Source organism: Hemitrygon akajei, chromosome 23 (genome assembly GCF_048418815.1).
Source record: "Hemitrygon akajei chromosome 23, sHemAka1.3, whole genome shotgun sequence".
Classification (NCBI taxonomy): Eukaryota; Metazoa; Chordata; class Chondrichthyes; order Myliobatiformes; family Dasyatidae; genus Hemitrygon; species Hemitrygon akajei.
In genome coordinates, this window is record NC_133146.1 from 11,101,239 (window position 1) to 11,115,230 (window position 13,992).

The 13,992-nt window shown below is 40.9% G+C and overlaps 1 protein-coding gene across 3 annotated transcripts in view; it reads right to left on the minus strand.

The window, feature by feature from the left end:
- LOC140715149 (ectonucleoside triphosphate diphosphohydrolase 4-like) overlaps positions 1 to 13,933 on the minus strand; it is a 96,472-nt gene extending 82,539 nt beyond the window's left edge. Inside the window, exons 1-4 of one of the 3 annotated variants that reach the window (XM_073026927.1) lie at positions 13,835 to 13,933; positions 11,674 to 11,842; positions 10,860 to 11,028; positions 5,328 to 5,507 (exon numbers count right to left, since the gene is read on the minus strand). In XM_073026927.1, coding sequence (XP_072883028.1) covers positions 5,328 to 5,507; positions 10,860 to 10,867 — 188 coding nt within the window. In that variant the 5' untranslated portion in view covers positions 10,868 to 11,028; positions 11,674 to 11,842; positions 13,835 to 13,933. Of the gene's footprint in view, positions 1 to 5,327; positions 5,508 to 10,859; positions 11,029 to 11,673; positions 11,843 to 13,834 lie in introns of those variants that run through there. The other 2 variants (XM_073026928.1, XM_073026929.1) reach the window with 2 other exon arrangements.
- Between the last annotated feature and the right edge of the window lie 59 nt (positions 13,934 to 13,992).

Here is a 13,992-nt window from a genome sequence, read left to right on the forward strand (position 1 = left end):
ATGATTTAGTTAGAAAAGTGCCATTTTTTCTCTTTAGTAGGGTAACATCGAACGTGAAAATTTGTCTTCTGTGAGATAATAACAATTCAGAATGAGCATCGTCACAGCCCAGTGAATGGTTTTGAAGTCGAGCAATACCCAGTGCACTAAATAGTGTGTACTGTTTGGGGCACTGGATAGGAATGAGTGGGTGAAGAACTTAAAATAGAACAAAAAATGAAGGTTAATAGATAGGAAGGAGATTGTTATCAAAACAGTTGGATATCAGTCATTGCTGAGAATATGAAGTGCAGCATGTCCTGTACTTAAGACTGAAATGATACTTTCTTATAGTGTTACGCAGGGCATGGAGCTGCCTTCAATAGGAGGAAACCATTCCCATCATGGCAATGCAAGAAGGTCACTGTCAGATACAGCTATAAATTGAGATTTTACATAAACTGTCAAGAGTTGCTAAGAAAATGAGTGGCAGAACACAATGTGTGCAGATGTTCTAGATTGTACGAGGAAATGTTTTCTGAGACACAGATTTAACAGACCCAAAAATAGGCCATCCCTTTTGCAAGAGCAGAGGGACTAATAATAGTTAATATTTAATCTTGTACAGCCTTTTGGTGCTTACATCTCTTCTACCAGGAAAACCTATAAGCCCAGTGTATGCAATTCTCTGAAGAGGTCAGAGATGACTTCCTTCTATACACTTCGTTTAAAATTTAGGATAGGAATGGGGACAAATGTTCTTAAGACCAAGTTATATTTCCAACTTTTCACAATTCTACAAGTTAGTATGTCCAATGTATTTACAGATGACAATTGCTGGAATCAAAATATTGATTCAATGTATTAATGAAGAACAGAATTGAGCATATTTAAATATTTCACATAATTTGTTTTAATCGCTTGTGGAATTAAGTCAAAATGTTTAAATAGTAGAGGGATGCAGCCAAGCGAGAATTTCCACCTTTTTTTATACCATGGACCCCTACCATTAACCGAGGAGTCCGTGAGCCCGAGGCTGGGAACCCATGATCTAAGTTGAGAAGGAGCAAGTTTAAAGATGTGTGGGGCAAGACTTTTTTTTTACACTAACTGGCAGGTGCTTGGAATGTGCAGCCAGGGGTGGTTGTGGCAAATACAGTAAAGGCAGATAAGGAGCTCTAAATGGGCACAAAAGTGTGAAGCAATTGGAGTGATACGAACATTGTGTAAAAAAAAAACTTAGTTAGGAATTTAATTACTTGTTTAATTAGTATTAGGAACTAAGGATGTCACTACAAAACACCTCCTAATGCAGGAAAGAAATGTTCAATGAAGACACTTGTTCCAGCTATAGTAGTGAGCTGCATCTTTAAACAAGATTAACCTTCAGGGAGGATTTATTTGCATTTACTTCCTCACCAAGGTCACACTGAGTATGCTTTCCCAGTAAAGGCAAATCTCACCTGTTAAGTTCAGAAGGACTTATGGTCCCACCTCAACACTTTGTTTCCCCAATATCCTCAACATCAATTCTGCTGGGATAATATAAAATGCTCGTACTGTAACTATTTCAAAATATACCATACTCAGTGTTCTGACCAATAATCACCACAAAACACCACCAACAAATTATGATCATTGTTCTATTACTGTGTAGGGTTTTGCCATTTGGAAATTGGTGGCTTTAATCATCTAGGAGATGACTACTTCTTGTTTCTACCAACAGGAAGGTGGTACAGGAGCCCAAGGACAGACACACAACATTTTAGGAATAGTTCCTACCCTTCCATCATTAGATTTCTAAATGATCCATGAATCCATGAACACTACCTCACTATTTTGCTATCTTTTTGCCTACTTATTTTCTTATCATAACGTAAAAGTCTTTTAAAACTCTTGCACAGTATTGGTGCTGCAAAACAACAATTTTCATATGTCAGTGATAACATACCTGATTTTCTGATTCCTATACTTTGAATACACTAAGGACATCTTGATGTCATGAAGACTGCAGTACAGATCCAAGAATTTCTTTTTGCAGCTGAGATGTACAGATTAAGATTGCCATAGTTCAAATCCCATTGATTGATTACAACTGAGACAGAAGCAAAAGACAGTGACCTTCTGGACCTGGGAGGAGTAACTTACAGTATTTATTTTAAAATCTCCATCCAGTAACCCATATGAAGATGCTTGAGATCTACTCCTACAAGTGTGTGCAAACTCAAGAGAGCACAGGACCAGGATTGGCCATGATGCAACCTCCAATGGAAGGGTCATTGAATTCACCAGCAAACTTTATTCATTGCTGATGGCTACTTGAGGCAAGTGAGTGGAAAGTCAACTAGTGTCCTGAGAACTGTGCTATAAGGAAAAAAAGGCTGGGAAGAAAATCGGAGGTAAAGCAGTGTCAGGAAGAACATGAATATTCCTTAAAACAAGGATTTATAAAACAATGGTAATCACACTCAACATCAACAAGGGGCAGCACAGTAGTGTAGAGGCTAACTTAATGCTGTTACAGCTTCAGCAATGTGGGTTTAATTTAACTGCTGCATGCAAGGAGTTTGTTCTCCTCATGACTCTATGGATTCCCTCCTGATGCTATGTTTCCTCCCACATTCCAAAGAGGTACATGTTAGTGGCATCCACGGAAGGAATAAGCACACCCAGAAAATGTGGGAGGAGCTCAGCAGGTCACACACTCAATGCTGGAGGAACTCTCCATAGATGCTACTTAACCTCCAGCATTTTGTGTTCCTCAGGATTTCCAGCATCTGCACACCAGTCCTCTGAGGGGTGAGCAGTTTCAAGTTCCTGTGCATAAACATCTCAGAGGATCGATTCTGGGCCCAACATATTGATGCATTCACAAAGAAGGCATGCTAGTGGATCTACTTCTTTAAGAGTGTGAGGATGTCACAAAGAATCTTACAAATGTAGATAAATATACGCCGGAGAGCATCACAGCCTCCACTGGAGAGGACTCCAATGCACAGGATTGTAACAGACTGCAAATGTAAACTCAGCTAGCTCCATCACTGGCACAACCCTTCTCACAATGGAAGACATCCTTCAAGAAGTTTGCATCTATCACTAAGGACCCTCACCATCGAGGACATGTACAATTCTCATTACTATCATTGAGGTGGTGGTACAGGATCCTGAAGAGCCACACTCAGTGATTCAAAAACAGCTTCTTCTCCTTCATCATCAGATTTATGAACAGACAATGAACATTACTTTATTCTTCCATCATTTTGCACGCTTTTTTGTAATTTATGGTAATTTAACGGCTTTGCACTGTACTGCTACCGCAAGACAAATTTCACTTCATTTTAAGTCAGTGATAATAAATCTGATTCAAGTTATCAATGGAAATGGAGAATTGTAGATAAAGCAGGACCGTTGGTACATCAGTGGCATCATACCTATTCTTGTTTCACAAACTAAACAGTAACACATTCTGTTTATCAAGCCATAAGCAAAGCAAGTTTTAAAGAGATTTTAAGAAATCTTGACACAGAGTTAAAATGTTGCTTTTGGCTCAGCAGTTTGAGGAAGACCTTACAGGAAAAAGGAATAATAACAGCAAGTTTAGATAGCAATCACTGACTGAAACTTTCATCGGATGGCTGTCCCTTGCCACAAATGATAAAAAGCCTGACTGAGTTCCTGCAAAGTGGAAGATTTTCATGGGAATAAAATAACTAACAATGACTGAACAATTTGGCAGGAGGCTGCATCTGGAACGTAAATAGAGCAAGATTGCCATAAATCTTCAAATGACAACTTATGGGCAGCAATCCTGAATTATAGACAGAATTTTAACTCTTATTATACCAGGCAAATTAAAATTATTCTCATGTACTCAACTGCAATACTGAATTTTGAGTCCAATCAAACTCTTGCTGACAGGATTTTGTTACATTCTGTGTTTTAACCTTTTGCTAAAATACATTTTAAATCCATACTCATGATGACAATTTATACATTATTGGTTTCTTACGATTATTAAATACTTTTTGAAATTAAGTCATACATAATTTTATTCCTCTCAGAACTTCTATGGTCAAAGTAAGGGTTCAAACAAAGCAAACACATCCAATTCCAGTTAATTGGAACACATCAGGACCTGTACATTTTCATCCAATTAAGCAACTGCCCCAATTAGCCAAAGTTTCATGGAAATAGTTAAAAGGGTATAAAAAAGACAAACTACCATTTAACTGAATAATAAATTATGTACTAAATGAAATACGCATCAAATTAGAACACTACCAATACTACTACAGTACTATAAAACTGTGCATTAGTTTATAATACTTATTGACGGAGGAATTCATCCCGTATATGCTGCCATGTTCTTTGGATGAACTGTAAATGAACAAAATCAGTACAGACACCTAGTGCAGACAATGGACTGCCTTCATACAAGAGTTACTCTGTTTTCGGTGCCAACATAGTATGTCCACAACTGACTAGCCCTAATCCATATGTTTTTAGAATGAGGGAGGAAGTGGAGCACCCGCAGGAAGCCCATGGGGTCATGGGAAGAATGCGCAAATTCCTTATAGATAGTGGTGAGAATTGAATCCTGCTTGCTGGCATCATAATAGTTTTACATCACTTGCTCAGAACAGTCCAAAGATTTTGTTAATAGCAAAGGTATGCTTGTTATATAAATGTTTAGCACACTACCATCACATTTTGACATTCAATATTTTAACAGTAGTCTGTCAATGGGTTAATGGCCCGATACAAACATTTCTTTGGTATTCAGGTATGTCCTACTCACCTTCAGATAGTGCCTTCTCGAAAGTGTTCTTGTTTACGTATTTCAATTGAAAGGCTGCACCCTTAACAATTTACACTGAAGTGTTAAAAGTGCTCATAATCGTTTCAAGTTACTTAAACAGCATGGGGATCTCCTTGAAACCTACTGAATGTTGAAGGGACTAGATAGAGTGGTTGTGGACAGGATGGTTCCTATGGTGGGGGTATCCAGAACTAGAGGGCATAGCCTCAAAATTGAGGGGCGACCCTTTAGAACAGAGGTAATGAGGAAATTTTTTAGCCACAGAATAGTAAATCTATGAAATGCTCTTCCACAGACTACGATGGAGGCCAAGTCCGTGTGCATATTTAAGGTGAAAGTTGATCGTTTCCTGATCGGTCAGGGCATCAAAGGATATGGTGAGAAGGCAGGTGTATGGGGTTGAGTGGGATTTGGGATAAGCCATGATGGAATGGCAGAGCAGACACGGTGGGCTGAATGGCCAAATTCTGCTTCTATATCTTATGGTCTTATGATGATGATGTTGATGATATTCTTTTGTTCTACTTACTTTTCCATCTCTTTGTCCTTGAGTTGTGGTTTCCAATGCTGATATTCCATGAAAATAAGAAGGAACATCAGACAAAATATGAAGAGGACACCAGCAAGTGTCACTTTCTGCCTGGCTGTAGAGTTTTTCAGAGACACGCTGAAGTGCCACGATGCAGGAAGCAAACAGGAGACACAAACTCTGAAACAAAATTAAAAAGCAATGGTTGAATTATTTTTAATCCTCACCACATTATAATGTCAAATAAAGATGTATATATTGTCTTTCATATTTGATATATTATTGTAATATAGGAAACACAGAACATTATTTTTAAGCAACAGACTCCCAACTTGCACTATTGAAATTAACAACCTGATTAGGATTTTCAACTGCTGTTAACGAATAAATGATCAGAAGACTGAAAACTCGCCCATTCTTCATTAGATGCTAATTCTCTGCTACTAATTTTTATTTCTCATCAAAGGGTGGCACAGTAGACAGCATTTAGTGCAATGGGTCCAATTCCTGCCGCTGCCTGTAAGGAATATGCATATTCTCTCTGTAACCACATGGGTTTCCTGCGGGTGCCCTAGTTTCCTCCCACATTCCAAAGACATACAGTTCAGTAGGTTAAATGATCACATAAGAGTAATTGGGCAGTATGGGCCCATTGGGCCGGAAGTGTCCTTTACTCTGCTGTAGCTCTAAATTTAAAAAAATTTAAAATATACAACATAGGACAGTAAAGCATAGGAACAGATCCATGATATTGTGCTGAACTAATTAAACTAGTAATTAATGCCTAAACTAGACCCTTCTACCTGCTTAAGTCCATTACCCTCTATTCTTTTCGTATTTAGTGCCTAAGAGCCTCTTAAATGTCTCTATTGTCTTTGACTCCACTACCTGACAACACAGTCTGGGCACCCATCATTCTGTGTAAAAAAAACTTGCCCCACATATCTCCTTTGTATTTACCCCATCTCAGAAACACAAGAGATCCTGCAGATACTGGAAATCCAGAGCAACAAACACACAAAATGCTGGAGGAACTCAGCAATGAGGCAGCATCTATGAAAATGAATACACTGACAATAAGAATCCAAAACTTCAACTGTTCATTCAGGAGAAGATGGCGGCGCAACACAGCGCGCGTGGCCTCTCCAGAGAATGGATATCTGTTCCGTGTTAAGTAGGGATCCGTGCACAATCCTGATTTGATGGAGGCAGACGCGAGAGCGTGGAGGAACATCTAGAGAAACTTCTGAAATGCCCGCTTCGCTGCTGCTGCTACTGCGTGGTCCAGAATCTCCGGAGGAGAAGGCCTCCGAGACCTCGGCTTTGCTTGTTTTGGCAGCCGGGATGAGGTCGAAGGCGCTCGGCAGAAGATGGCGCTCGGGAGGCTGTATCGGAGGGGCTGATCAGAGGCTCGAAGTTTTCGGATGGACTCAGAGTCTGCTGTCGTCGGGTACTTCCAAGGCATTAATTGTCAGTGCCTGGAAGTTTATGGCAGGGAGAGTTTCTCCCTTTGCTGCCGATATTGGACTATTGGAGTCGATTGGGACTTTGAGACTTTTTTTTAAAACCACGTCCATGATCTGCGTCTATCGAATTATGGTATTGCTTTATACTGCTGAAACTATATGCTATAATTATGTGGTTTTGTCAGTGTGGGTCCTGGTTTGTCCTTTTTTTTATTTTGTGATATCACTCTGGAGGAACATTGTATCATTTCTTAATGCATGAATGCATTTCTAAATGACAATAAACGAGGACTGAGTGTCCTCATAATCAATCTGGATGTTGGCTGATCTGCTGAGTTCCTCTGGGATTTTCTGTGTTAACCCCTCTCAATTTAAATATATTCCCTTTCGCATTAGACAATTCAATCCTGGGAAAATATACCACCTAAAACACTGCACAGCAAGCAGTGCACCATTTCTGAAGGACTGCAGGTAAGTGCTTGTTAACTGATCAGGATTGAATCCATCCCCAAAACACCCAAGTTCCCTTTATTATTAAGGAACGTGGGAATAAAAACATTCCAGAGTTACACAGAGTTCATGTTAATTGTATGCATCAAATTATCTTGCAAAAAAGATTTAGGAAAATATTTGTCACATGTACATTGAACCTAACAGTGAAATATGTCGATTGTATGAGATAAATCAGTGAGGATTGTGCTGAGCAGCCTACAAGTGTTGCCAACATATGCCCACAACTCACTAACTCTACACGTATGTCGTTGGAATGTGGGAGGAAACTGGAACACCTGGAGGAAACCCATACATCTACAGAGAGAATAGATATTCAGCAACAGGGATCGAACCCCGATCTTGCAGTTGGTGTTGTAAAGCAATGCGCTAACTGCTACACTATCAAAGACAGCAACAAAGTCTCATTCAAACATATTTCTACACACTACAGTGAGATCTGTTCATTTATAATCTCATCAGGACATTATTGCATAATTAACCCTATGAGGAGGAACTGCTGAGTGTTTGATTTTGCAGAATCATGGTTCCAGGACAACAACCATGCACCACCAATTTATGTTACTCAGGGACTTGTGCTAATATTATTTTGTGACTATATATGCTAAATTGTAACTATAAGTGTTGTGTGCGACTATGTGTATTGTGTTTTGCACATTGGCTTCAGAGGAATTATGTTTCGTTTAGCTCTATACATATGTGGTTGAAAGACAATAAACTTGAAATAAAACCAATCCCATCTCATTGGTCCCACCAACCAGGTCATGCTCTCTTCTTACTGCTGGCATCAGGAAGATCAAGAGCCTCAGAACTCACACTACCAGGTCCAGGCACAATTATTACTCCTCAAACATAGGCTCTTGAACCACTGAGGATAACTTCATTTAACATCACTTGCCCCATCACTAAACTGTTCCATAACCTATGGATTCACACTGAAGGACTCTTCGCCCCATGTTCCCGATATTTGTTTACTTGCTTACTATTTTTTCTCTTTTGTATTTGTTGTTTGTTGTCTTCTGCACATTGTTTGTTTGTCTGCCCTGATGGGTGAGGTCTTTCATTGATTCTCTTATGGTTCCTGGATTTACCGAGTATGCCCACAAGGAAATGAATCTCAGTTGTATATGATGACACATACAGTACATACTTAGATATCTAATAAATTTACTTTCAACTTTGATGCTTGGAAGAGAGTATACACGTATTGGTATAAAGTGCCAGGGTGAACTTCCATCCCCTCCCCTCACCCACCATCTTCTGCAAGAGAAGAATGTTGCTGAGGAGTAGAAATGAAGATTTATTACCTCTGTCATTTAATGTTTCAGACCTGTGAGCTGATGGAAGATCAGAAACTTGAAATAACTGATTTGCTCCCTCATCAGATACCACCTGAACTGACGACAATTATAAATGCTTTCTGATCTATTTTTTAAAAATACCGTCTAGTCTTCTGTGAATTAGACGCATGCAAGAGCAAAGTTACAATGCTCCCAGCACTTCTTGTACAACTACAAGGGGAGGTTCTAATGCCCAAAGCTGACTAAATGCAGACACCTGAATAAACAGTAGTTCCTAGTGAGAAACTTCCAGCTGGTAACAGTTCATTAGAATGGGAAGTGATACAAAATGTTGCACTTCCAGAAAGACAACAGGTTTCTGAAGAAAACTGCCACAGCACATCAGCACAGCCAGTAGGTCTACTGCCTCACAATTCCAGTGACAATTTAATCCTGACCTTTGTGTGGCATTTGCATGTTGATGATATGGCTTTCTTCCAGATGATCTGGTGCCAAGTCATACAGGTTGGACAGTTAATTGGCCATAATCAATTATTCCTAATGTGTAGTGTAGTGGTTGATGCAGAACCTCAGGATGGGTGGGGTTGATGATAACGTAGGAAGAATTCAAATACGATTAATGTAATTAGGTGCCAGGTCCCAAAAGCATGTTGATGCCTATGACTTGTTTCTCATTTGGTCTTACAAAAAAAAAAACTTGAAGCTAAAGATTAAAGTTTAACTGTATTTGGCACACACGTGTAGATACATCGAAACACACAGTAAACTGCGTTGCTTGTGTCAAATCAGATCAGTGAGGATTGTTCTGTGATCAGCCGACAAATATTGCCAGGCTTCCTGCACCAACAGAGCATGCTCATGACTTACTACTGCTAAACGTACATCATTGGAATGTGTGAGGAAATTGGAGCACCCGGGGAAACCCATGTGCTCACAAAGAGAACGTACAAATTCCCTACAGAAAGCTATGGGAATTGAACCCCGATCAGTAATTACTGGCACTGTAAAGCAATTGTGCCAATTGTGGAATTGTATTAGTTTAATTTTTTTTTTAAATTTTCAATAATAATATCAATTAGCACCTCAAGGTAGAATTACAAGAGACTGATCTCTGTTATCTGTGCCTCTGATGACCACAAAGCAGGCGTTAGAGCAGTGCTAAACTTTGCTCAAAATGCTGCTTAGGTGTGCTGTGACATGCATCACAGAAGTACAATCCAAAGGTTGCCAATACCAAAAAGTTAATTTTAATCCTTCTTGGAATCTTGCCACTGAATGTGAATGCCACAGTCATATATGTGGCCAACTCAAAATTACCCTCTGAAGAGGTTTAGAAAGAAAGGAGGGGAGAGAAATTACCAGAAGTTAGAAGTACTAGCACATAGAAAACTTCTGAGCTGTTTCTGAGTAACATTTTGTAAACGTAACTCTCTACATTACTTCACGGCATGGAATTTTTCTTAGTGTGATTGTGTCTGCCAGAAAAATGCAAGGAGAGCCCACATTGTAAAGCAAGTTCTCAATGGTAGCAGAACAAGAAGATATGTCCAAATTCCCACTCTAGTAGGATGCAGGGCTGTAAGCCCTGAAAGCATGTGAATCTCAGATCACTTTCAAAACCTTGGACATCTGAAAGTTAGAAAAAGATGTAATAAGTAGTTTAATGACATTGATAAAATTTACTGGATGCATTAAGATCCTACAGAGGAATACGAGCTATTTAAAGCAGTCAGCAAGCTAAACCAATAGGTGACTGAAACTGGCATGTTACACCATTGTACACTGCAGTAGTTACTGTTCTGCTGCTTTGCCACTACATTTGTGAAAACGTAAAGCCAACAATTCACTTCTAAAACACAAGTTATCTTTTTTGTGTAAATGCCTACAAGAAAATGAATTTCAAAGTAGCATATGATAATATATTGTACTTTGATAACAAAATTACTTTGACTTTTCAACTTTAATTCCTATTCAAGACATTTCATCACACCCGTACATTCCCTCTTCTCCACAAGACATAATCGTCATGCTACTAGATCACTGAAAACTAGTGATCCAGTGAGGCCCTGATTATTTGCAGGCACTGAAAATGAAAGAACTTTGCTCTTCCAAGTTGTTAGAGTTCCAAGTCCAGAACAGCCAAAGTACAAATGATGTCACATTAAGTGAAAATATCAAATTTAGTTTGTCTCACAATCATTAAAAACTGCAGCTCAGAAAGACTTACAGGGCTACTGAAGAGCTACATTACTTACCTAGCCATATGGTAAAGGCACAGCTGGTAGAGAGGAAAGACCTTGACCACGCGGCTTCTGTACTAGGCTCCTGGTGAGTGAACGTCACATCTTGAGTTGACAGGTACACATTGCTGATAGCACAAATCAGACCTGCCTCTTTTTTTGATATCCGCAGCCCATAGGTTAACTGATTAGAGGAAAACACATTGAGAGAGAAAAGGGTGAAATGAAGCAAAAAATTAACCACAGAACACGCTGAATCTACCGCAACTCGTACTGACCCGATGGAAGTGGTGTACGATTTTTTCATATTTTTTCCTTCCCTCCCAATACCTTTTGCAGGCCAGTGACGTACTGCTAAATTACTGACAAAAACAAATCACCATTTCCCATTACCTTATTCAGAATGCTTTACTCCCTGTAGGAATACTCCACATTTTAGAACCTATAGTGTTTGGTATGGAAGCTTATTAATGACACTTTTCCTTTTAATGGCCTTTTCTTTAAGTGTTTGTGTGAGCATTTTATGACTAATGTGGAAATTTATGAATGAAAGCCTTACATTTTAGAGCACCCAGCATAAGTCATAAACACTGGTCATGACACACATTAACTCCATCTTCCCAAACAACCTCAGCTCACTGCAATTCACCTACTACTTAAATAGGTCAATGGCAGACACAATCTCCCTGGCCCTATACTCATCTCTGGACCATGTGAATAGAAAAAAACTTCCCTGTCAGACTATTGTTTGACTGCAGCTTCACATTCAATACTATACTATAATTCCAAGTAAACTTATCACCAAACTCAGAGAATTGGGAGTCCCCACCTGCCTCTGGATCTTCAGCTTCCTAGGTAGCAACACTTCCACAATAATCACTGTAAACACTGGTGCTCCACAAGGTTGCGTCCTCTGTCCTCTGCCCTCTACTCCCTATACACTCATGACTGTAGGTCTGTATATACCACCAAAGTGGGCCAAATCTCACATAATAACTCTGTATAGGAAAGAAAGAGACAGAGCACTTAGTAACATGGCATCATGACAACAAAAGAGCTGGTCATTGACTTCAGAAAGTGGGGCCTTTGTAATTGATGTTCACTGCACCACAGGCTTACGGAATCTAAACATAAAAGAAAGGTCAGTATACACACACTGCATAATCAATACACGATACTACATAAGCAGGTTACATGTACACTGTCTGTAATCTTCTATGGACTTAATATTTTCTTTTGAGCTACGGTTTGACAACACTATCACATCAGTCTTTGAACATGACAACAGTGCTCTCTGAAACGGGAGAATGGGGTTAGGTACCATGGATGCTGCACACAAGCAGGAATAAACCTGTAAAAGGTCTGGCAAGTTTACGAAATAAGGCTGATAGCATTCAAAATTATTTCCACATAATTGCATCGGGAGCAGCTTTTTGATGAGGTGAAGATCATAAAACAAAGGACATTAGGGATTAGGCCATTCAGCCCATTGAGTCTGCTCCACCATTCCATCATGGCCAATTTATTATCTCTCTGAACCCCATTCTCCTGCCTTCTTCCAGTAACCTTTTACACTATTACTAATTGAAAACCTATCAACAACCACTTTAAGTATACCCAATGACCTGGCCTCCACCACTAACTGTGGCAATAAATTCCACAGATTCCTCATGCTCTGGCTAAAAAAAATCCTCATCTCTGTTCTTAAAGGGCTGTGTCCTCCAATCCTGGACTCTTCCACTACTGGAAACATCCACTCTACCTAGGCCTTTCAATGTTCAATAGGTTTCAATGAAATTCCAGCATCCACTCCCCTCCCCCAGCCCATTCTCCAAAACTCCAGTGATTACAGGTCCAGAGCCATTAAATGCCCACCATACACAACCTGACCCCTCTCCCAAATTTCTTCCTGATCACCAACCATGCCCCTAACCCCTCTCCCTGTCTACTTTCCCCTAGGCTTTCTTCTTAGTTACTCCAACCTCTCCCCTGATCCTTCACCTAAACCCTGACCCCCAAACTCATACTGTCCACTTTAAACTCCTCATGACTTCCCTTCTTACCTAATCCTCTCATCCGACCTGTCTCCCCTCCTCGACCTCCCAAAACTGGCCCTAGCTTTCCATAACCCCATTGCCAGCACCCCAACCCTATACTATATCCACATCCCTAATCTCCTCCCGACTTCAAACCCTGCCCCTTTACCCTCTATCTCCCCCCAACCCTGTCCCTGATCCTCAAACCTCACCCTGACTTCACGCTCTCTTTCCCCAAACCTTAATCCCAGACTTCACCCTCTCTCTCATTTCCTCAAACCCCAAGCCCCTTGACTTCACCCTCTCTCCCATTCCCTTAGACCCTGACTTCACCCTCTCCCATTCCCCAAACCCTGCCTACCCTCTCTCTCATTCCCCCAAACTCTGACCACCCTCTCATTTCCCCAAACCCTAACCACCCTCTCATTTCCCCAAACCCTGCCTACCCTCTCTCATTTCCCCAAACCCTGCCTACCCTCTCTCATTTCCCCAAACCCTAACCACCCTCTCTCATTTCCCCAAACCCTGCCTACCCTCTCCCATTCCCCCAAACTCTGAACACCCTCTCTCATTTCCCCAAACCCTGCCTACCCTCTCTCATTTCCCCAAACCCTAACCACCCTCTCTCATTTCCCCAAACCCTGCCTACCCTCTCCCATTCCCCCAAACTCTGAACACCCTCTCTCATTTCCCCAAACCCTGCCTACCCTCTCTCATTTCCCCAAACCCTGCCTACCCTCTCTCATTTCCCCAAACCCTAACCACCCTCTCTCATTTCCCCAAACCCTGCCTACCCTCTCTCATTTCCCCAAACTCTGACCACCCTCTCTCATTTCCCCAAACCCTGCCTACCCTCTCTCCCAATCCCCCAAACTCTGACCACCCTCTCTCTCATTCCCCTAAACCCTGACCCCACTCAGGCTCCGTTCCCGTCCCGACCGCTCCCCTCCCTACCTCGGGCCCGACCCCTGACAGGTAAGAGCGCGGCACTTAACCATCCCCGGCCCTCGCCGCCAGAACAATATCCACCTAACGGCAGCCACGTAACCAGGGTGACAGCTCAACCTGTTGCCATAAAATGTCGCAAACTCTCTAGCTGAGCTTTCCGGCAG